This window comes from Vicugna pacos, chromosome 1 (genome assembly GCF_048564905.1).
Source record: "Vicugna pacos chromosome 1, VicPac4, whole genome shotgun sequence".
NCBI classification, from domain to species: Eukaryota; Metazoa; Chordata; class Mammalia; order Artiodactyla; family Camelidae; genus Vicugna; species Vicugna pacos.
In genome coordinates, this window is record NC_132987.1 from 28,833,387 (window position 1) to 28,855,980 (window position 22,594).

The following is a 22,594-nucleotide window of genomic DNA, read 5'->3' on the forward strand; positions in this document are numbered from 1 at the left end:
TCCTCAGATGGTTCCAATTGCTCCCACCCGTGGCCTAACTCTTAATATTCTGTCTTATTCTGGATATAGGGTTTCTGAAATTTCTGCTTTGTACAGAACACCTGTCTCCTTCTCGATTTAACGATACTGCCATTTTCGGTCCTCTTATTTCTGTGTGCCATCTAATCAGCCATTGTTTTCCTTCGGTGTGTTCTTTTGCACATCAAGGCTCTTCTCTCCATATATCTTGCTTTTAACCATAACAAAATCTGGAACTGTTTGGGAGAACTGCTTCAACAAAATTGTATTTAGGGTTAGCTCCACGATTTTAAACAGTGTACTATCTAGATTATCTGAAATAATATCGTGGCATAAACAGAACTGTAAAACCAGAGAAGCTTGACTATGCCATTACATAGCAGGGAGAAAGCAGCACTCCAGGAGTTAGAAATTGGATCATTTAGAACAGATACTAAGCTCTATTCTTAAGGTAAATTTTAATGTGATCTAATAGCTGATTTTAATGAGTCCATTTTTGTTCTTTGCTTAGCTGTTTTAATGTTGTCCTTTTTCTACATAAATACATGACTTAATCATTAAAATAGTCATTGAAAGGAACACTGTGTGGTATTTCCTAGCACAGTAAAATAACCACGAGAGAGGTCTTGTCTGTGTTTGTTTACGGATACTTGAGCAAAAATACAGAAGGCAGACTCTCTCCTCCTCTCTTCCTTTCACTCTTTTTTTTTTTTCTGTTAGAGTATCTTGTTTGTAATTAACTACAAAGAGGAGTTATCCTCCCAATAACAACTCAGTAGTGCCTTTATTGTGCATGCTTAGTCTTGTTATTCGTTGTATATGGCATTCCGATGATTTGTTTTTTTATTTGTTTTTTCTCACCTACCCAAAATGCACTGCTGCCCCCATGATGCACCTCTGCTTGCTGTTTATGTTAATGCGCTTGAACCCCACTGGCCCATTGCCATCATGTGCTCGCTGCCTGCTAATTAAGACTCAGTCGGCTGTCAAATCACTGAAGCGACCCCTCGAGGCAACCTTTGACCTGGTACTATGACCTTTCACCTTTTAGCTTGGCATGTAGCTTTATTGTAGATACAAGTTTTTTTTTTAATCAATTTAAAAATATATATTCCTTTTTCTGTTATAAAGTTGTTAAGTACAATGAAAAAACTGAGTGTGGTTTCCTGACAAAATTAGTGGGAAGACTGTAATATAAGTACCTGGACGGATATCATACAATGAAAGATTCCAAAAGCCCAGCAGCCCACATTCAGTTTAACTACATTGTAGAATGTTCTAATGGAATACTTGAAGGACATTAAAAATGTATTTTTTGACTGTATATTTATGTACCTGTTTGGTTAGCATGGCTTTAGTGATAGAAGTATTGACTTTCTGATATTTAGAGTTCAGTGTTTAAGAAAAAAAAAACTTGCATGCTCTGGGACATGTGCATGTTTAGGTAGAGGTGGGGGAGGAGCAGGGCGGGATCCGTTTTTATTTTACCTGTTCAGTCACTCCGTACAATTAACTATTAACATCGCTTATACTTGTCGATCCTCATGGAGCGCGCAGTGCAGCTTTCCTTCTTTTCCCAAATCAGTGGCTTCTCACAGAAAGCCTGAAGCATTATGGGATGTAAAACACTGTAACGCATTATAACATGTGCTCTCGTACTAGTGGGTTTGTTCTTTTTTTTTTTTTTTTCCCAGACAAAAATAATGCTTCCTTTAAAGCTTTGACCTTGCTTTTTTTTCCTTTATATTTTTGTTTATTGGATGTTTCCCCCCCTCCCTTGGGTAGTTAAGTGCTCTGCTGCTTGCTTGCTCATGCTTCCTAACAATGTTAGCCTTCAACTGATTTTTCTTTTTTCTTTTTCTCTTTTTACTGGTATTTGTTTTTTATACTCATTCACTAAACAGGGAATTCCTCAAGCTGTACTTCCCCCATTACCAAAGAGGCCTGCTCTTGAAAAAACCAACGGTGCCACCGCAGTCTTTAACACTGGTATTTTCCAATACCAACAGGCTCTAGCCAACATGCAGTTACAACAGCATACAGCGTTTCTCCCACCAGGTAAGGGGCTGAGTTTGTCAATGAGTCCGATGATGCATGTAGAATCCTACCGTAGAGCAGATACTCCTCACCCCCAGTTTGTCGTTAGCCGTAGAGCAGGTGGAAGGTAAGAGGGTGAACAGTGGAGACTTGTCTGAGGTATCTCCTGTGGTTTCCTTAAAACCTGAGAATTTTAGCGTAATGAAAGATGAATTAAAGATCAGTGGTGTTTCATATATGTATTTTTGTTTGTGTAATTTGCATTGAAATGTAGTTCTCTTATTTTTTTTCTCTTTCCTCCACACTGTTCTATGTCTGTCAAGCTATTTTATGACCCTTTCCTGCTGTAAGACCCCTTTGCCTTCATGATTCCATAGAGTTCATTTGAATGATATGAAGTGACACTTTTCAGTTTTGATTTTTTATTTTTCAGCCTTTTCGTTTTCAAGGTGGAGAATAAAAAACTGACTCTGTGTTCCAGAGCTCTTAAAAAAATGCTCTTATCGGCACCAATCAGTACAGCGCTTAAAATCATTGCTCCTGGACTAATACTGAAGTAGCCCTAAGTGCCCAGTGACGTTTACATTTATTACTGAGTTATACATTAGTGGTTTCAGTTGATTTCAATTAGTCACATTAACACACTCTAGAACTATGCACAAGGATATCCAATTTAAAAACATAAACTAATCAGTCATTCTACGTACCTCTACATTTATCACTTTTGCTTACTCTTCATTTCATCAGAAAATACATATTAAACTCCTTGTAATCTGGAATTCAACTAACCAGAGACTCTAACCCCATCTTCCTCTTTACCTCTTAATTTTTCTAAAAAATTACCATGTGTTAAGAGACTTATTTATTAAATACATTCTATTTTATTAATTAAAAGTAATTTTATTTTATTAATTAAATTGATAAGTTTACAATTAAGTATATAGGTCAAAGATCTGGCCCCATTAGTGTATTATGCTACATTAATAATATTTATGGTGCATTAGGTTCAAAATACCGTGAGGGAATGGGATCATTTGTTTTTGAAAAATACAAGAATAAAATTATATTTGCATTAGTTTTTACTGTTAAGCACAACTTTTTATACAGTGCATCTTTGAAAACTAGCCATCCATATGTAGACTGTGCTGTAAACATTCAATGAACTGGAATATTCCACTCATTGAAACAGCCTGTGCCCTCAGCACCACAGATAAAATGGTATTTGTACTCATGAAATAGTATCTATCAAGTTGTAGTTTGTCCATTTTAAAGTAGAAACTAAATCATTTTGATCGGTAGGGTATTTGTTGCCTTCTGAGGGAAAAGTCACATTTCTCTTACGTTTTATGGGATTAAAGCTTTCTTCTCAATAAATATAGTTTTTCAGAGATTTCCAGAAATGTGTCTTTTTGCATTAATATAAATTGCCATGCCCCTACTTTTATGCTGTCCTCAACAATCAATCTATCAGTTTTTCAATAGTCAGAACGCTAGACAAAGTTTCAGAGGATTGTAGGTAACTACCATAATGTCTTTGAAGAAATTAAAAATTATTTTTGTCAGTTTATTTCTCTAAATAAAACATTGCTGTTAGAAATGACAGTTTCCCTATTTAAAAACCTAAAAATAAAAACAAATCTAACTTCTTCCATACATTATTTAAAGAAACCTAAAATAATCTGTCTTATCAAATGGATTTTGCATTCGTTTCTCCAACAACATTCAAATGACTAAAGACTTTTCTAAGTGAGTATAATCATTAATTGCATGGTATGTATGACTCTGACTTATGACAATAGTGTCTTCCCTAGAGTGATCTTTAGTCTGTGGATAGGGCAAAGCAAAAGATGCTAGGTAAGGATCAAGTCAGGGAAAAGCAATGAACAGTGAACACCTTCATAATTCAGAATCATACTTAGCTCTCTGTTCTAGAAACTAAGCATTGTTAATTTAAATAAAATGTGCCACAATGTATTGAAATACGCTGAACATTTTAAAATATATTTGCATTTTATGATATATCTGCTTCAGAGATATTCTGTTCTTGATATTTATAGTCAATATGATACGAAATTATTGCAATAATAATATAAAATACCACTTATTTGCAACCCAGTTCTAAAGGACTTAAACTGCAGGTTAGCCTAGTAAAGGTCTCATAATCAGAAGTAGGTACTGCCTCCATCATTCCTTAAAAGTATCTTCATTGCCATAGGTACCTGTTTGGATAGCCCATCTACACTTCCGCCAAACCCAGAAAGGAAAGAAATCTAATGCAGAGACTGTAAACCCAAATGCCTTAAGGGCCAGGGAGGAAACATAAACAAGTGAAGCAAGAAATCAGTGAGGAACTGTGGGACCTGGGAGGTACTGGAGAGCACAGGTCCAGTTTAAAGGGGCTGCTCAAGTGTTCAGACTTAGCCTTTTGTTGCCTCAGAGGATTATCTGCCTGGCCGGTTGTACCTGTTGTGCACTGCACACCCTTTGTGGCTCCACATACATCATAGTCTGCGAACAAGGGGTATTTGTGCCTGTGCTTCCCAGGGTTGCTTATATACACACCTGTTCAACCTAATGCAACGGCCCTGATGTCCAGTGTTGCCAGATTTTAGGATTTTTTTCCCTAGATATTCTGGATGTTTGGATGTTTATATGTGAAATTTCTCAATCTTCAAATGTTGTCAACTAATTTAATTTTTAATACCCTTTGAGAGCTATAGAAAATCCATCCTGCCACAAACTCATATGTAATCTCATGTGTAACACCTGGGGAAGAAGGAAGTTCATTCTCCAAAGCCTAGGTTATTCTGCAGACCTAGAAGAATTACATGATCAGAGCATCTTGTCTAACCACAATATTATAATTGGGAAATTATATGCTGAAGGCTTTCTTGGAACAGAAAAGAAAATGGAAGTCATTTATTTTTTGCAGCTTAGAGTTTTAGAGTTCTGTAGTTTCTTGCTTCAATGATAACTTCAAGGACATGCAGGTCTATTTCATTGAAGTTACAATGAAGCATGGTTGTCTAAATGCTTTGAGCAGGTAGCTATGTATATAGAGAGGGTTGTTGGGAAAAGATTGGAGTTCAGTGGCAAGCCAGCTGGATAGCTAAGATAAATCAGTATATACCATAACTCTTATGAAAAAAAAATTAGACTTATGCAGCATACACTCATTGATTCGTCATCCATCTGTCCGTCCACGTATCCATCCATCTATCCATTTATCTATCCATTCTTCTAACCACCTATCTATTCTCTCTCTCCTTACCTCCTTCCCTTCCTCTTTGTTTTGTTCCTTCTCTGTTTTCTGTCCACCTTTCCACCTACTCATCCATTCATCCATCTTGCCATTCACTCAGTCAACCCCATCTCACTGCATCTGCTCTCTCACTCCCTTCCCCCTCCCCCACCAAGGAAATTTTCCAGACTTTTGTTTTTATACTCTCCATCTCATTTAAAAATAAATACAAGTAATTTAGATTAAGTTCACATTGAAGAATTTTTTTTAGATATATAGCACTTTTTTTAACCTTCACCTTTAAGACTAAATTTATTATTCATGCAGATTATGCATAATCTAGGGTCTCCTTATGTTGTAGGTATAAATGTCACCCCTGAAATTAGAGTGTGTAAGAAAGATCACTTTTATTTATACCAGTTTATTTTCCTGAATTTAAAGTCCAGTGGTAAACTCTAGTTTCACTGTGATGGGTAGAAGTATCAGGCATTACTGGGATTCCAGGACCACATCCTCACATCTCCTCTTCCTTCCTGCTCCCCCTCAGAGCGAGGTCCTGTGCAGTCCAGTAGTCTCAGACAGGCTGCCCATTCTCCATTCTGGTCACGGCCGATGTGCTCATCGCCCATGTTTACGGGCTGTCTGGGAGGCAGGCACTGCGGTGCTCCTGTGCCTGCCGTGGGTGCAGCGCTCTTGCCTGCACCCCTCAGCCTCACAAGCAGCCCTGCAGACTGCCGGCTCTTCTTCAGAGTCTGGAGGAATTTTTCTCTCCGCTCTCCTTCCCTGTTTTTGCCTACCTGCCGTCCTCAGAAGCACACCTCCCTTCTCTCCTCCTAACATGTTGCCATCAATTGGTGTAGACTTAGGATTTTAAAAGATCTCAAAAGAAGTTTGCATTAAAAACAGCTTCAGCTTCACGTTGCATTGCAGCACCACCAGAAATAAGGAAACCAAAGGTCAGGAAAGTTTCCTGAGGGGTTGGAGAGAGAGGGAGCTGCAGGAGAATGGGGTTATTTTAACAGAAAGAAAAGGAAACAAAGATTTCCAACTTACCGCTTTTATTATAATTAATGAAATTAGTGCAGACAGTGGACTTGAAACTTGGCATAGTGATCATACATCAGGCTTGGAAGTTTACATCCAGCTCTCTCACAAGTTACAATCTCTCTATAGTTTCACTTTTTAATCTATAAAATGGAGATCATACCAGTAATTATTTCATAGTTATGTTTAAATGAGTTTTAAACATAATTTGATAAAACATTCTCTAAAAAGCACTTTTATAGACAGGTCTGAAAATTTAGAATAAAGCCTGAAATATAGTAAGCACCAAGTTTTATTTGTTATTTCCTGAACTCAATAGTGCAATAAAATAGACTCCAATAGGTTGAATAGAAACAGAAATAAATTATATGAATCTGTTGCTGCTTTAGATATCAAGTTGAGAATAATTCAATTGATTGTGAACTTTCAGTTTTAAATAATACAAATTATTTTTAGAGACACTTTAAATCAGTTTTATACTTCTATCATAATACGCCTAAACAGGCTTCAGTTACCACATGTAAATTCAAACCGCCAACCAAATCTCTGTTATAACTCTTTCTTTCTACTTCCGTCCCTTCTCCTTGAACTAATGTTAACCCATGCATACATCTCACACATTACCTTCCTAGTTACGTTTCCTGCATCTTCACACAGATTAACTTAAAAATCATGCAATTACTGCATTCCTTAGAAACACACCATTCTGCTGTGCAAGTGTCTTTGTAGGGGAAATTTGACATTGGCAAATGCATTCACTTAAATTTTGCCTTGTACTGAAAACTGAAGAAAAAACTTCAAATTGGCCATTTGTGTAATCATTATTAGTAAACCAACCCATTTGATGTAAAAGATGGACATTACGGTCATTTCAAAAGTGATTCTTGTTTGTGGTAAGTGGGTCCTACAGCATTATGTCTTCATATTTGTGAGTTACTGCACCCTGGCTAGTATTTTCATTGCTGCCTTATGTTTATTTGCTGCAAATCCCTTTCAAAACTGTGTGCATTGGTGATAATGGTAACGAGGAAGATAACTCAAACTGAAATTCAAAGCATAAAAGCCCCAGGGTTTTAGAGAGATGGGATAAGGTTCACTCATTTTCAGCATGTGCAGCCTTAATTATGCATGGGATGAAATACAGCAGGCAAATTGCAGCATAACAATAAATAATAAATTTAAAACATAACCTGTACACTATTTAAAATGAGTATTCCTTAAAGTCCACATCATTCTTTTCTGTTCATCTTCTCATCCTCTCTTTCCCAGTTTTCCCACCCCATTATTAGAGGATAATGATTTCATAGGATCTAGAGTATTAAATTTTGCTCACTCTACTGTCTCAAATTACTGTCTTTGTTACTACTGGCTTGTTTTTGTTGTCTTTTCACAACTCTTTGACTCAGTAGTGGTAGCAAATGACAGAGATCTTCAAGTGTCTTTAATACTGCCTGTCAGTGTAACAGTACGCCACCTGAGAGGTTGCCGCCCCAGCTCCTTTACCGGGTCTAATCGCTGATCGTTGTGCACACAGTCTAATTGTGATAACACTCTAATTGCAGCTGTTACAAGGATGCCAGTTAAGTAATCCGTACTTCTCCATGGCAGCTTTGTTTTGTCGGGCCATCTCTGACGAGACTCAATTGGCAGATATTTTTCTAGCAAATGTTCATCCCAGATGCTGCTAGTATTTAAATAGTAGGCGCCAAGATTTAGATAGAAATATAAAATCATTTGATATTTTAAAACCTAGAAGTCTAAAATAATCTCATAGAAAGAACAGTAATTCAGTATGTGGGAAAATGCCCTGTACTTGGTAAAATACGTTAGATTTTTCAATGTTTATATGTTAAAGAGAGCAGGGACTATATCTGTAATATTTATTTAACATTATGGTGGAACAATTGTGAAACATCAGTGCTAACACCCCATATGCAAGTATGTATCTTCATTATCTCCCATTCAGGATTTTTTATTGAAGTCTAATTAACCATTTTTTGAATGTGAAATTTTGTAGAACACTTGCTATTCCAAGAAGTCCTGAGGGTCTAAACCAGCAATGAAAACCAATCTGTTTTTCCTAGCTACCAACTATGTAAGCCAATTAGAGTCTCATAAGAAAGTGTCCCCCATCTAAATGTTTTCCTTACATTTAAATTCCAAAGTAAGGCAATGCAGAAGTTTCACTTTATCTTTATGCATAATTTATTGCTTGGTATCCCTCCAAATAAAATTCCTGTAGGGATGATGACAGCCCCTTCCATGTCTGTGTGGTCGCTCCTACAATGAACAGGGAACTTAATAAAACCAAGGGAATGAAAATGAAAGTGTTTTGGTTTCATTACATTGTTAAGTCAGTTTTGTGCCTTGAATTATTTAGCTTCTTAATGATAAATTTCTCTAATTATTTAACCATGTGCTCAATTCATATGTTAAAGTCAGAAATAGCAAAGCTACCAGATGGCTAGTAACCAGATTAAAACAAAACAAATTGCAATATTATTTTTAAAAGAATTAAGCAGGTTGCAAGTTTTTCAGAATACTTTTATTTATAGGCAGCCATTAGGAGAAACAAAGTGTACCAGCACACAGTTAAACTGGCTTTTATTCTTCACTCGAGACTAGTTCTAATTGATCACTGTGCTATTGTATGATTTGATTGTGCTGACAGTTACATGCCACTGTTCCCATAATAACAATTTTTCTTCTTTGTTCAAATGAATTTCCTAATTACACGTGTGATGGGATGTTTTAATTCTTTTCCCTTTTCAAATCCACCTTCCTGTTGCAATGCATGATGGGCAGGCTCAATATTGTGCATGACACCCGCTACAAGTGTTGGTAGGTGCCAGCTTTGTTTCTTGATTATCTTAAACCTATGGTGCACCTCACAGCCCCTCAAAATCCACTGCTAAGTTTAACTTATATCTATTGGGCAAGTCCATTTCCCTTTTACTAACACCTGTCAATTAAATGCCATTTTCTATTTAATTGACATGGACTCACATAAATGTTTCTTTACACACAAGTTTCCTTTAGTCACCTTTGGTGGATTTTGATTGGACTATGAGTTCTGGTGTTAAAAAAAAAAAAATTATCTCATAACAGTAATATGTTGTATATTTTTATAATAGTAAATAAGAAAACATACTTTCATTCAAACAGATAATTGTATATATGAAGTAAATACCTGTATTTTGACTTATATTTTGAATGTCTGACTATGAACACTATATAAAATTCTTGTTTTTGACTTAGCAAATTAAGCCTGTTTGTGTCAATTTTCTTGATTTGATGGTAACAAGCTTTTTTTCCCCTTTTTTTTTTCTCTTTCATCCCCCTTCCCCTTCTCTCCTTGGAATGTTGTCCTGCTTTGTGCTGTGATTGCATGTCACTCGCTGGTGATGATGTCCCGTCACATGGCTTATTGCTGTGATAAATACCATGCCCAATTATCTCCTCCATGTTGCCATGGTTTCCATATTGCTACACTCTTCTGTATGTTTGCTTATATGATTTTCCCTCCGAAAGTTCCCATGGTGCACGGTGCTACGCCAGCCACTGTGTCCGCAGCAACAACATCTGCCACAAGTGTTCCCTTCGCTGCAACAGCCACAGCCAACCAGGTTTGCTAATTTACAGCTTTGTTTCTTAAAAACCGACTCTTAATAGGGCTCAGTCCAACAGCCCTTACGCACGTGGATTTCCCATTGAGGTCAGTGGGAATCGTGTGTCCGTGAGGGCTGTCGAGGGTGCTTTAATAGCATGGGGTTTCAAAGATACCTCTTGTTGGCCTACACATTCTCTCTACGATGAGCAGCAGAATGCTTTTATGCCATTTATAAATGCTCCAGAGTTGTCGCAGCTCCATTTCTAAAGCTACTAAAATGATATTTACACGAGCAATTCTCATTTGGTCTCAAAAAAATCACCATGTATTTTGACCAATCAAAAATACGTAGGGTAGTTTATATAGATGTTGAACTATTAAGCCGTACACCTGAAACTTATTGGATAAAAACAATAATTGTAAAAATGTAGGTGATTTGAAAGTTTTCATTATAAACATTTGATATATACAGTTTCTCAGTTCTTGCCTAAATTCTTAATAAAAAGCAAAATATTTTAATGTGTGACATATGCCACAAATGATCACTCTTGTAAATAGAGTTTGTTTTAAATTCATGATTGTTTTATTCAATAAGCAGATTGCATATTGGAAGTAAATTTTTGTCCAAGTTTTGATTCTCAGTGATTTAAGTAACAAAGTAAAATTCCTGAGTGCTCTTATTTCTATAACTACTCAGCATAAACGTTGGAGGGTTATGAAGGATAAAAAAGGCATCAGATATGGCAAACCGAGTCATTCTTTGCTCCACACAAGTGTATGGAGCAACAGGTACATAGGATTATTTTCTAAGTAAAAGGGATCTGTTTCAGAAATCTAAATTTTATGATGGGATTATTCCAAAGAAAATGATTAAAATATTTAAATTTTAAAATTCACATGGATTGAGCCAGCATATTCTGATCCTATTTAAAAATTACGTTCCAGCAAATGCTGGTTGAATCAAAGTCACATTTATGTAAAGTAGGTTTTGATTTGAATATATTGACATGTTTGTTATGAAAGCAAAGTTCAATAAGGTTAATAGCATCCGAAAAAAAAAAAAATCTAGAGCCAAATCGAATTTCAGATAACCCTCAGATCAGGGTTAAACGTAGTCAAATGAATCACAAAAGAGCCAGTTTCAGATGGGAATCAACATGTCGCCCCTTGGGAAGAGAAGACCGATTATGCGCCATCTGAATTTGCAGTTACTGCTGTAAGGAGTAGCCACCCTTGTTTCTGCAATACACCATGTGCTGTTGAAGAAGGACTATAAGTGATTAGTATAGCCATTAAAAACTCTCAAAAGCAGCATGCCAAAATGGATGTATTTTAAAGTTTCAGACAAGCTTTAAACATTTCTTGGCAAAGAATCATTAGTTTTTCCGAAGCTTGTCAAAATAGCCCTGGATTTATGCTAACACATCAGGCTCATTTACAAGAATGCTAGCTTGTGCATATGTGGCATGTTAGTGAGTAATCTGTGGCAGAAATTTCTTAATGGGTTCAGTGCAGTCCGTTTATGGTGCAGATCAATGATGCTGAACTCATCTTGAGTGTACGTACCATGTATGACTATAGAATTGCTGGTGTAAGCGAAACTACAGCAAAGCAAATTTCAACATGCCCTTGGCCACCTGGGTTGTAGGGGACACTTTACTTTTTGCATTGTGCTGTGACCATTTCATGCATAATCTTGGGTCTTCATACTGTTTTACAACCAAAAGAAAGAAAAGGGAATGGATATATATATACACACATATATTATATCTACATATACATACATATGTATATGCCCACAGTACATTAGCAATGCTGGAAATAGCTGATGCCACAAAATGCAGCCTGCATGCATGCAGAAGTTTATAGCTGGCCCTTCATCTGCATCGATTGGTGTTGAAGGTCCTTGGTATGTTTCGACAGCCCCATCCTTGATGCTTCTACACTGTTGGGTGCAACATCCTGTCCTGCAGCAGCAGGAAAAATGGTATGAGAAGCTTCATTATGCTTGGAGCACATTTTCGTGCCATTTGCCAATGCTGTAAAATTGTGTAAAGATGTCAGCTGAGAAATGGAAATAAAATAGAGACATATTAATTTTCACTCCAGACTGTGGATTGTGATAATGTGAAATGAATCTAAGACATCTAAATTGAAACAGCAACAACAAAATGCCTTCATGTATGTGATTTCACTGTCCTCCCATCAACCTTGCTGAAATGGGATTAGTGCCATTTTAGAGATGAAGAAACTGAAGCACGGAGGGACTGAGTGCTTTGCTCAGGGGCACACACCCGGAAATGGATCAGTAGTGTTAGGACCTGTGCTTCCGGTCCTCTGATTGTCTTAGTCTATTCTAGCCTCTCCCAGGATAGCAGTCCTAATTCTGGGTTGGAGAAGAATCAGGCTACAAATTGGAAAATCTTGGCTTTGGGGAAACAAGTCATCTCTATATTGGTTTCTTATTGTATTTTCTCTCAAGTTTTTTTTTTTAATTCTCTTGCCCATTTAAAATACAATAAAATGTGTAATCAGAAATATGTTCTGAAGTAAACTTATACTCTTATCCGATTCTTTTGACATACTCCTTTGTAATTCTTACCTGGTATTTTTCATTTGGGGAGAAAAAAAAAACATTAGGCACCCAGAAGTTGAATGAAAATGTAGAAACTGGTTGCACAAAAATAGGCAAGACATGTTGTACTTTGATTTCTGGATTACCGAATAACCGAAACCACAGGGGTGTGTGTGTGTAGGCCAACAAAAAGGGCTTCTTTTCAATTACTGCTCTGCATGAATTTTTGGTAGTTTTACTTCTTTTACTTCCTAAAAACTGATAACATTTATAGAATAGTATTTAACACGAAGATTTCGAAACAATAGGTTGCTACTTTGGCATTAAGTTTACATTAACTTACTGTTATGTTGACCAGATAAAGACTATCACTTCACAGCTGAATTTCACATATCTTAAAAAATTTAATATTAAAATGTTTTCATCTCTTGGTTGTTGGCTTGCTTGCATGGATCATTCATTAAATAATTTTTTATTTGCTAGATACCCATAATATCTGCCGAACATCTGACTAGCCACAAGTATGTTACCCAGATGTAGAATTTTCATCACTAAACAGTAAGTTCATTAAGTAATATGGAGTATATTTTTGTGGTGGGTTTTTAAAAAATATAACAATTTTGTAATGCACTTTAGAGAGTTTTGCAAAATGTCAAAGAATATATTTATATAGAGCTCTCAATTATATCTTAGATGGGTTATGGGGCATTTTATCATGTGAATTTATAATAAATATGTTAATGGCACTTAATATATGTAATACTTAGGGTCAGTAAATGTTGTTTTTATTTTATATTAGAAATAAACATAACCATGAAGGAAAAACACCATCCAAAACTAAATAGAAGGCATAGGTCAGGGGTTGGCAAACTTTTTCTTTGGTATGTGGGCTGTATGATTTGTGTTGCAGCTGCTCAGCTCTGCCATTGTAGCGTGAAGGCGCCCAGAGACAGTGTGTAAAAGGGTGTGCTGTGTCCCAGTAAAACTTTATTTACAAAAATAGGCAGCAGGCTGGCTGTGGCTCACAGGCAGTAGCTTGCTGATTCCTGGTGTAGGTCAGCATTTGTTTTATTTGAAAATTGTTTGGCTAAGTCCTAAAGGAGAACACAAACCCACTTTACCCCATGCTTCCCCACACACGGGGTCATTAGAATGTAGAGTCTGACTTTAAATAAATACATTCACACAGTCACATACATGCACGCGTGCGCACACACACACACACACACACACACACCCCTACACCTGCATATGCGTAGATAAACTTTAGATGCTTTAGAATAGTCTCTTTGGAAGAGCATATAATGCTGCAAATGTTACCATTGCTCAAATGGTAGAAGTTCTGGTGGTTTGCCTTCAAACATGTTGACTTAGATACTTGCAAAGATGGGCATTTTTCATCCTCAGAGGATCTGTTTTATTCAATATGCCTACATTCAAGTTATCATATGTGCTCAGAAGTATATTAGGTAGTTATTTTTATATTTAAAAGAGCCATGGCGTTTAAAACTGAATCTGGTAAATAAGACAGGCGATCATCCTTTGTTGCTTCCTTTCATTCATTTATCTTTTGATCAACCCATTCACCGGTGACTTTTTGGTGCTTACCCTGTGTTATTTACCAGGTCGATGAAATCAAGGTGACTAGACAATGAGATAAAGGTGTCACTTAACAGCGCTCCATGTTAAAATAAGAGAGGTTTCAACGAATTTCTTGGAGCCAAGATGAAGGAGCTTCCTAATAGACTCAGAAATAAAGTGAATTTGGACAGTGGGGGTTGTTATAGAGAGAAGGGAGAAGTAAGGGCCTTATAGAAAAAGGGATGGGGTGTTGAGTCAGGAGATGGCGGCAGAGGACCCGTTCAGAACCTTTGTGATAATAGCCCACAGGAAGAGCTGCTTGAAGGTCGAGCCCATGCAGAAGAGTAGAGACAAAATATGAGAGCCATGTAAGAAAGAATGGTAGACTCAGTTTGAGAAGTCCCTCCCCAAGACGTGCTACAATCCCGAATTAAACTATTGAAACTGATTTTTGCCTAGTTCATAAGCTCTCTCAATGCAGTTCTGATAATAAGGTTTATTATTCTGAACAACAGCCACATTTTTTAATGAACACATCACTACATAGTATGTAGGTTTGGAAGCAGAGGTCTCCTTTTAACATGTTAAAAAAAATGTTTCAAGCTCTCATAGTCACTTGGGTATGTTTGTTATGTATCTGTGTAACTATGTTTTATTTCTTAGCAATAATCCAGGTTGAAAAAAATGATACCAAATGGCTGTAAGTTCATCGGTCAGCAAACCAGTGGATTTGTCTGTATTGAAACATACTCTTTAACATTCTGTTTATTTAACAAGTGATTCCTCATTTTCGCGAGGAGTTGCAATATTTAAACTGGTTTTCGAGTGCAGCAAAATGGTGATTTCTTTCATTCTCAAAGTTGTATTCTAAAGCATACTTTAATATGTAAAGATTCTCTGATGGGAACAAATCTCATGTAAAAATGAAACTAGTAATTCACAAGTACATTGTAATATCGATTCAGCCACAGTTTGTCAGGGGCATACGGGATGATTTTTATTTTTCTTGGCTTTAGGGGAAAATAATCCAAATTTTAAATTATCCAAAAGAGTCACTTTTTAATTTTCTTCCAAACAGATACTCTGCTAATCAAGCACCCAAATATAGCAAATTGTGTTTAACAGAATCGATGCCTGGATTTTCATTTTGTGGGCCAAGTCATTACCCTTGAAACCTATTAGACTTTAGAAGAAAAATAAAGTGAATTGTAAATTTCACCCCACAATGATGGTGCTAAAAAGAGCTTTACTACATTATGCCCCTTGCTTCTGCAAATGTGTTTGTACTTTGAGCTTGGTATTGGGTGATATTTGTGCAGATTATACAATTTTATGAAGCCGTGCTTGTCATTTTATTCTCAAAGAGATGATAAACAAATTTAGGTCCATCTGTACTTGTGAAGTGTTTTTTGGTTTTTACATGAAGCTACAGCGTCCCCTGTAAAGGAAGAAATTCAGTTTTCTTGTTGAACGTATGTTGAAACTGCTTTTAGATATTGTCTATTGTAACGAAGATTATCTCTTTTTCCCTTGTAGATCATACTAAAGAGGAAAGGACAGTGTGCTTGGTTAGAGTAAAGGACGAGGTCATTAGCCATATTGTATATACCGTCAAGCAACACACACAAAAACCCCTCAGCCACAAGACATCCACATATTGCATGCTAACCAGAAGAAAAGACAACATGGAAATCCACTGCACACTGTTGCCTATACACTTTGTACATTTAATTGATATTTGTGCTGAGGTGATATTCCTGTCTAAAAGAACAACATTGTCTTTCTTTTCTAGCACAGAGTGATGCATTCAAATATGCAGACCTAATTAGTTTCCTATATATTCATGCCATCTTGAAAAGACAGACTATGGTGTAACCATGATTCTATTATGTATTGGTACGTCTGTAGACCAAGATATAATTTTTTAAAAAATAAGTTTATTTCTTTCAAGGTTTACAAATAACAAAGGTGCACCTTGTATTTAAAATTGCCATTATAGATGAGAGCGTGCATGCACAGTCATTTTTGTTTAAGAGTAATATTTTTAATGTAATAGATTTTAAGATGTGGTGAGGGAGGGATCTGACAGAGATGAATGTGCCAAGCAAAACCACAACTGTGTATCTTTTAAAGCACATCATGGCTTTAAGTACCATGTTGTTAAGGATTCTCATGAAGTGCCATAGACTGTACATCAAATTAGAGTATTATTTCTTCAGTGTTATTGTTTTCAGAGCCACATTTGTTGCTTATTTGCTAGTACTAATCAGTCAAAGGGCACCATTCTTTTTCTTTCTTTTTTTTTTTTGTTTTTGGAAACCAAAGCTGTCTCAGAAATGGCCGATTTAACTTTGCAGTAACCATAGACAGCACAACACAAACTCTCAATACAGATAAACTCACACATACTGGAGATATATATAATAGATATATATAAAATTATTTTAATGCATTGTAGTGTAATATTTATGCATACTATACTGTATAACATGTTATTCAAAAGGGATATGCCATTTCTGAGACACGATAACAAAAAAAAGTTTGAGGAAATTCTTTTGCTTCTATTTATAGCTCTGTCAAAAGTCAAAAGACTCTAAATGCTTTGCAAAAATGGTTTCACATTTGCTTAAATGCTTCATCACAGTCACATTTAAAATAAGTGACTCTAAACAAAGACGAAAGCAGCACTGTCATCAGATGCATGATAAACCAAAATACAAAAATGGGAAATGTTTAATTAACCTAGTAATTGGGTGGGTGATGTACATGGGTGAATTTTATATGTGATTTGTTTTGTTTTGTTTTGTTCAGATTTACTGCTTATAGCCTTAGAAAGCCTTTTACAAAATTAAAAAAAAATAGATGTGCATTCAGTTTTTAAGAATGGATTCATCCAAAGGAATTCCTTTTTTTGTGGTTTGGATGTTGCAGCTTGTAAAGGATATTTTTGCTCTGATTCAGCAGTTCGAAAAAAATTGCTGTAGTCGGGGCCAGGTCACTGGTAGTTCTAGTATGGAATGGGAGAAGCGAAAGTTCAGTTATAGAACTTTCCATACTTCCAAGTTTACCGCAAGTTTTTATGCTTGAGAGAGATGCTTTCTAATATAAGACTGATGTGTTGATTTTACTGATTGTACTGTACATCTATTAAAGCCTTAGATTATTACATTACGGGTTGGAACCCACACCAATGTAATTTCAGTCGTGTTAAGAGAGTAATGGTGACTCCACATGTCATTGTAGTTAGTTACATTATAGAATATTACTTATTTTTCTTGTTAAAATGTAGTTTTTCATTTCCTACATTTATTAGATTTCATTTTCTATTAACAATTGAATACCATTTCAGTTTATAGACTATTGTTTTATTAGATTTTACCGATGAATTTTTCAAAATACACACAAAAAAAATTAAAGTAGTTTTTTCCTTCATAACATACTCAGTTTTGAATTACATGTAGTGTCATGAGTATTCGTATTATTGTTAACTAAATGATTTATATTTTACTGATTTAATATTAAAGTGTAAGAATGTCAGTCATTGTTAGTTTTTGTCTAGTTTTCATTAAAAGAACAAAGATCTTTTATATGGATATCTTATAAATATATAATCATTGCTAAGTAAGAAGTTAAGTTGTTGCTATTGCAACAATCCTGGCAGACAATTGAGTAATATTTTGATGATTTATTTTGTTTGTAATTAGTTATTATAAGAAGATCTAGATCCTAGATATTAGAATAAAATTTATTTTCTACTGTATCCATTTCAAATGTTAAAGTATTGTTTAATATTTTTGAAATCCCTGAATATCAGGCCTTGTTATAAATAAGCTGCATAATCAATAAATAGAACAAGGGACTTTTTGTTGATAATCCAAATACTCAAAGTTTACGTAATGAGAATTATAGCGTGTGTGCAAACTCTTGAGGGTTGATTATGCTGCAATTTAGCATGTTGGAACGTCTAGAGAGAAGGTTGACTTTTTGCACTTCTGTATATAGTCAAAAGAGAGAAACCTGTATAATAGTAAGATCTTATTTTGAATAAAAACGTCTATAATTACAAGGAGTTTTGTTAAGGCTAATAAAATGACAGACTGAGCAAAATTGCTTGCAAAAAAAGTGGCACAGAGTTAGCACTCCATATATTCCCCTTCAAACATGTTGCTTTGCTTTTTGTGGACAGCTTGTAGTTTGCCAGGATTTTTTCAGCTGGAAAGATATACCATCCTTCCAAGATCTCATGACTGACAAAAACTCCATTGGGCCAAATCTGCCTGAAGATCATTACCAAAAATAGCAGGTACTTCAACCATTAAGGTGAAATCATGGATCAGATACTCCTTACATTTTTTCAAAACTACTGCATGTTTAAAACTTCAGCAAAACAAAAAAAGAGAGAGAGAGAGGAAGAACTATACTGAGGACGTACACTATTCAAATCAGTTTCTGCCAATTTCAGTGGTTTATTGTTCACACACACAAAAAATATCTTCAAAACAAAGTATTGACTGTCACAAAATTTAAACCATCAACAGGCAAACCAAACAGCACACCGTAGCTATAGTTGTTATGTGATTGTTTTTTAATTGCTGTAGGGATGCTGTTCTTTCAGCAGGTGAAAAAATAAGACACAGTTCAAACTTCACGGTTTTCATTTTCAACTCAGAAGCACTCAAAAAAGCAAATGTGATAACGGGCACTTGTTGAATTAGTGGATCCAGCCTTCACTCCAGCTGGTTATGACGTTGCACTTACCAGCAACCCTACCGCCTTCGTCTGCTGAAAGGACAGATGTGCTTGGTTTTACTATTATGTAATCACAACTTACTTTCTGCTTGTAGTTGCTTAAAATTATGTATTTTGTCTTGGGCTGCAATTTGTTTTATGCTTATTTTATTATTACTGCAGTAGTTGACTTTGCTGTATGGAAAAATAAAGTGAAATTGCCCTAATAAAACTTCTCTTTCTTAAGTATATTTGTGTATCTGAGATTGAAGAGTAAGTTATTTCGGCGTGTTTCCAGCACTCATGCATGTCTGTCTGTGTGAACAGATTGATGGGAACGTTCACGGTCAGGTGTTTACTGATGGCAGGTGAGGCCTTCACTCTCTTCCTCACTCACCTTTGCTACCAAGAGGGCGATTCTGAACCCCGATGTGTTGCCAACCTCTGCCCAGTGTTTCTTCTGAAAAATCTTGCCCTCCCTTCCTCTGACACTTTAAGTGCTGTTTGATATATTTTAGGTGCAGGAGGGGAAAACTCTTAAGGGGAAAAAAGAAACTCTTGAATCAGTTCTAAATCACTGTCTTTCTATACACGAAATTTTATTTGTCTGACTGCCCCCAAGAGACTAGCCCTGGAAAACAGGCAGTCTAAGAGAGTAGTTCAGTAATAGTTGAAATGAAGTGACGATGACACTTGATTTGGAGGGATTAAAGTGTTTACGCACACACACAGCTGAGCCAGGACATGACGTTACTCTTGGGGGGGGGGAGGGAGGAAGGGAGAGGGAGGGAGAGTGTGTGTGTGTGTGTGTGCGCGCGCGCGCGCGCGTGCGTGTGCGTGTGTGTGAATCTTTTAAATGGTAGATTAAAAACTCGGTTGAAGTGAGGCCTGGTATCCATTATGGCTTTGCCTTTTGCAATTTTCACAGACAGTCAGTGAAAACCAAAGTTCCAGTGTGAAGAAATTTGCTCATCTGACCATTTAGTGCTACTTTTTGGGACTGCGCCGCCTGGCATTTGGTCAAGGGCTGCAAGTTCTCCTTTGTAGTTCAGTATGTTTTTTTCTAAAATTTATTGCGTTAAAAATAAGTACACTATTAATAATTAATACAGTTCTGTTACTGGTTGAGCTCTAGAAATATTTGTTATTTTTATTGGACCCCACTATTCAAGGTGCTGCTTTTCAAAGAGAGTAGCTGCTCTGGAGGTGATTACCTAAAGCAGGGGTTCACAATCTTTGTGAGTAACATCAAAACATCTGACTCTCTTAGGGATAGTATTTTGGGGTATCTTTTAATTGAAAAAAAATACAATAACAAAAAGCCATTGTAACATTTTTATTAATCACAGCAGAATATCCGTGCATCTGAAAAATGGTAATTGAAATAGTCATTCCCCAGACAATGCTTGTTGTTGAGGTGTTATTGCCACAGTGACCACTAGGGGTCCTCAACTCACAGGACCCCTGGGGACCTTGTCTTAAACGTATAGTTTCTCATTTCATTGCAGACCCTTGACACTCTCGAAGTTTACACTTTGGAATGACCCTGAAAGTCAATGACCTTCTATAATTCTCCTGAGGCACACTTTTGAACAGTAGCTTCTTTCTTGCAGGAAACAGTCACGTAACATGTAAGTGAATCTGTGGGACAGTGAGCAACAAGATTTTGCTATTTTTTCTGCTTGGTTTTACACCACTCACTGATGCATCTGAGGCAGTCTACTAGTTAAGGTAGTCTACTGTGTGTTCTGGAGAAAAACAATTACGTTATAATATTCAAGGATTTGGAAACTTTTGACAGCCTAGAACATACCTACTTTGAATGTTGAAAGTCTATTGTATTAACATCATGAAGAGATCCAAGAATGTGAAACTTGGAGATTTAAATGTGAAAGGATTTGTGTTGACTTCTCTTGACCTGTCAAAACAACACTGGGCCTCAATGAAGTGAAGTGGCCTTGTGCCATGGCCAGCCTCGGCCCAGCCTCCAGCACATCGTACTTGCCATGGTCGGTCCCAGCTTTGCTTAGAAGAGGCCTCAGCACCAGCAGCTCTTGGTCTGCAGCCACCCTCAGGCTGTGGCTGTGCGAGGCTGGGCCACGGCCTCCTCCTCCAAACTTCTTGGGAGTTGGACTCAGTTCTCAAGGGGCGCTGTGCGCTCTGAACCCCAGAAGAGGAAAAGCAGATGTGTGCTGCGGCTGACCTGGGCCTGGGGCTCAGGGACTCTCCTCCCAAGAGCTGTCTGCACCTGCCCTGCACACCTGTCACCTCGGCGGCCCTGACCTACCCGCCACCCCACCCCCAACCCAGGCAACCAGGGGGCTGCGGCAATCAAGGGGGCCAGAGCGACTCCTTTTGGTCCTGTAAGGAAGCAGACCCTCGGTTCTCTTCCTTTTTGGTTGCATGAGCTTTTATTTTTATTCATGTGATATTTTTCTTTTGCTAATTAAATGTTTGGAAATGGACAAAAATATAGCCTAGCCTTGAATGTACCATTTTAGGAGAGTACCGGCAGTGGCAGGTTAGGACACGGTTAATATCTGTTACCATTAGCGGCCTGTTTAGGTCTTTCAGAAACAATTTACTGAAGCAAGAGCCATCAGTTTCTTTCTCCCTCACTGGGTTTCATAATGACGAAACAGAGAATTTCTTCTCAAACAGATAAAGAATAAACCTGACGGTTGGTTGATGGTGGTCGGAGTGGCCAGGATGTTATGTAAATGCTAACTGCCATTCTCAATCACATTTGCCTCTTGGTGGCACCTGGGGCGTTGAATCCCTGCTCTTGGAATTTAGCAGAGCCTGGTGTCTGGGTTAAACTGCAGCTTCGGGTGGGTTTGTGTGATCCCACGGTGATGGGCACAATGTCACTGGAGGGAAATTTTAACTATTGCAACCACTGCATGTGCCGTGATTATGAATACATCTCCTAGGAAATAAAAAAGCAGCCGGGTTCTCCATAGGAATGTCCCACATCTGCATGACTCCTCGGGCCCAAGTGCTTAGCTTATTAAATCCATCCTGGCACTGGCTGGACAGCTCTATGGGGAATTAAATATTGAAGTGTACCCCCCAAGTTATAGCTGAAAGGCAACTATGGCTGACATTGCCCACACAGACAGGATGCGTTCACAAGAGAACACTGTGTTTATAGGGGATGTAGAACCCAGCGGTTATGGTGGCTCTGAAGGTCTGGAAATGAGTGAGCAGTCTGCAAAAGAAGTGCATGCTCAGACTTAAATTCAGAGCAACACCATGCCAAAGAACCGAAAAGTTAGCCAAGCAGATCTCCAAAGTCCATTTAGAATGGCACACAGTACTGGTCTGGAAGGGAATATAAGCCTCTTTACTAAAGTCATATGGTGAGAGACCCCCCAAAGTCCCATAGTATTACACGACTGTAGGCTTAGGAGGAAAGTGGAGAGACAGATGAGGAACTAGAAGCCTGCAGCGGAGGCTGAACAAAAGAAGCCTTCATGATTGTCAACTAGCAAGTTAATAGTCAAAATCTGGACTCTGTGAATGGGGCTTCAGTAACAGGAAGCGTTAGGTAGTTTAGATAGAAATGAGCACTGGGCAGGGGAAGAGGGAGGGGCGAGGAACAATCCAGAACACAAGGAACCTGAGCTGTCAATCAACCAGAGCGCAGGGAACCTGAGTTGTCAATCAATCAATCAATCAATCAATCATGAAACCAGGATATAAAAGCAGGGAAAACAAGGGAACGGCGCCATTTTTCCTCTCTGGGATTGCCCCGCTC

The 22,594-nt window shown here is 37.3% G+C and overlaps 1 protein-coding gene across 34 annotated transcripts in view; it reads left to right on the forward strand.

Annotated features, from left to right (window-relative positions):
* The window catches only part of MBNL1 (muscleblind like splicing regulator 1), a 190,724-nt gene extending 171,641 nt beyond the window's left edge, over window positions 1–19,083 (forward strand). For 12 of the 34 annotated variants that reach the window (XM_015237993.3, XM_031679041.2, XM_015237991.3 and 9 more), the window contains 6 exons: window positions 992–1,045; window positions 1,923–2,076; window positions 9,146–9,181; window positions 9,872–9,966; window positions 13,009–13,083; window positions 15,643–19,083. In XM_015237993.3, coding sequence (XP_015093479.1) covers window positions 992–1,045; window positions 1,923–2,076; window positions 9,146–9,181; window positions 9,872–9,966; window positions 13,009–13,065 — 396 coding nt within the window. In that variant the 3' untranslated portion in view covers window positions 13,066–13,083; window positions 15,643–19,083. The remainder of the gene's footprint in view (window positions 1–991; window positions 1,046–1,922; window positions 2,077–9,145; window positions 9,182–9,871; window positions 9,967–13,008; window positions 13,084–15,642) is intronic. The other 22 variants (XM_031679078.2, XM_072959376.1, XM_072959340.1 and 19 more) reach the window with 5 other exon arrangements.
* Window positions 19,084–22,594: the final 3,511 nt, after the last annotated feature.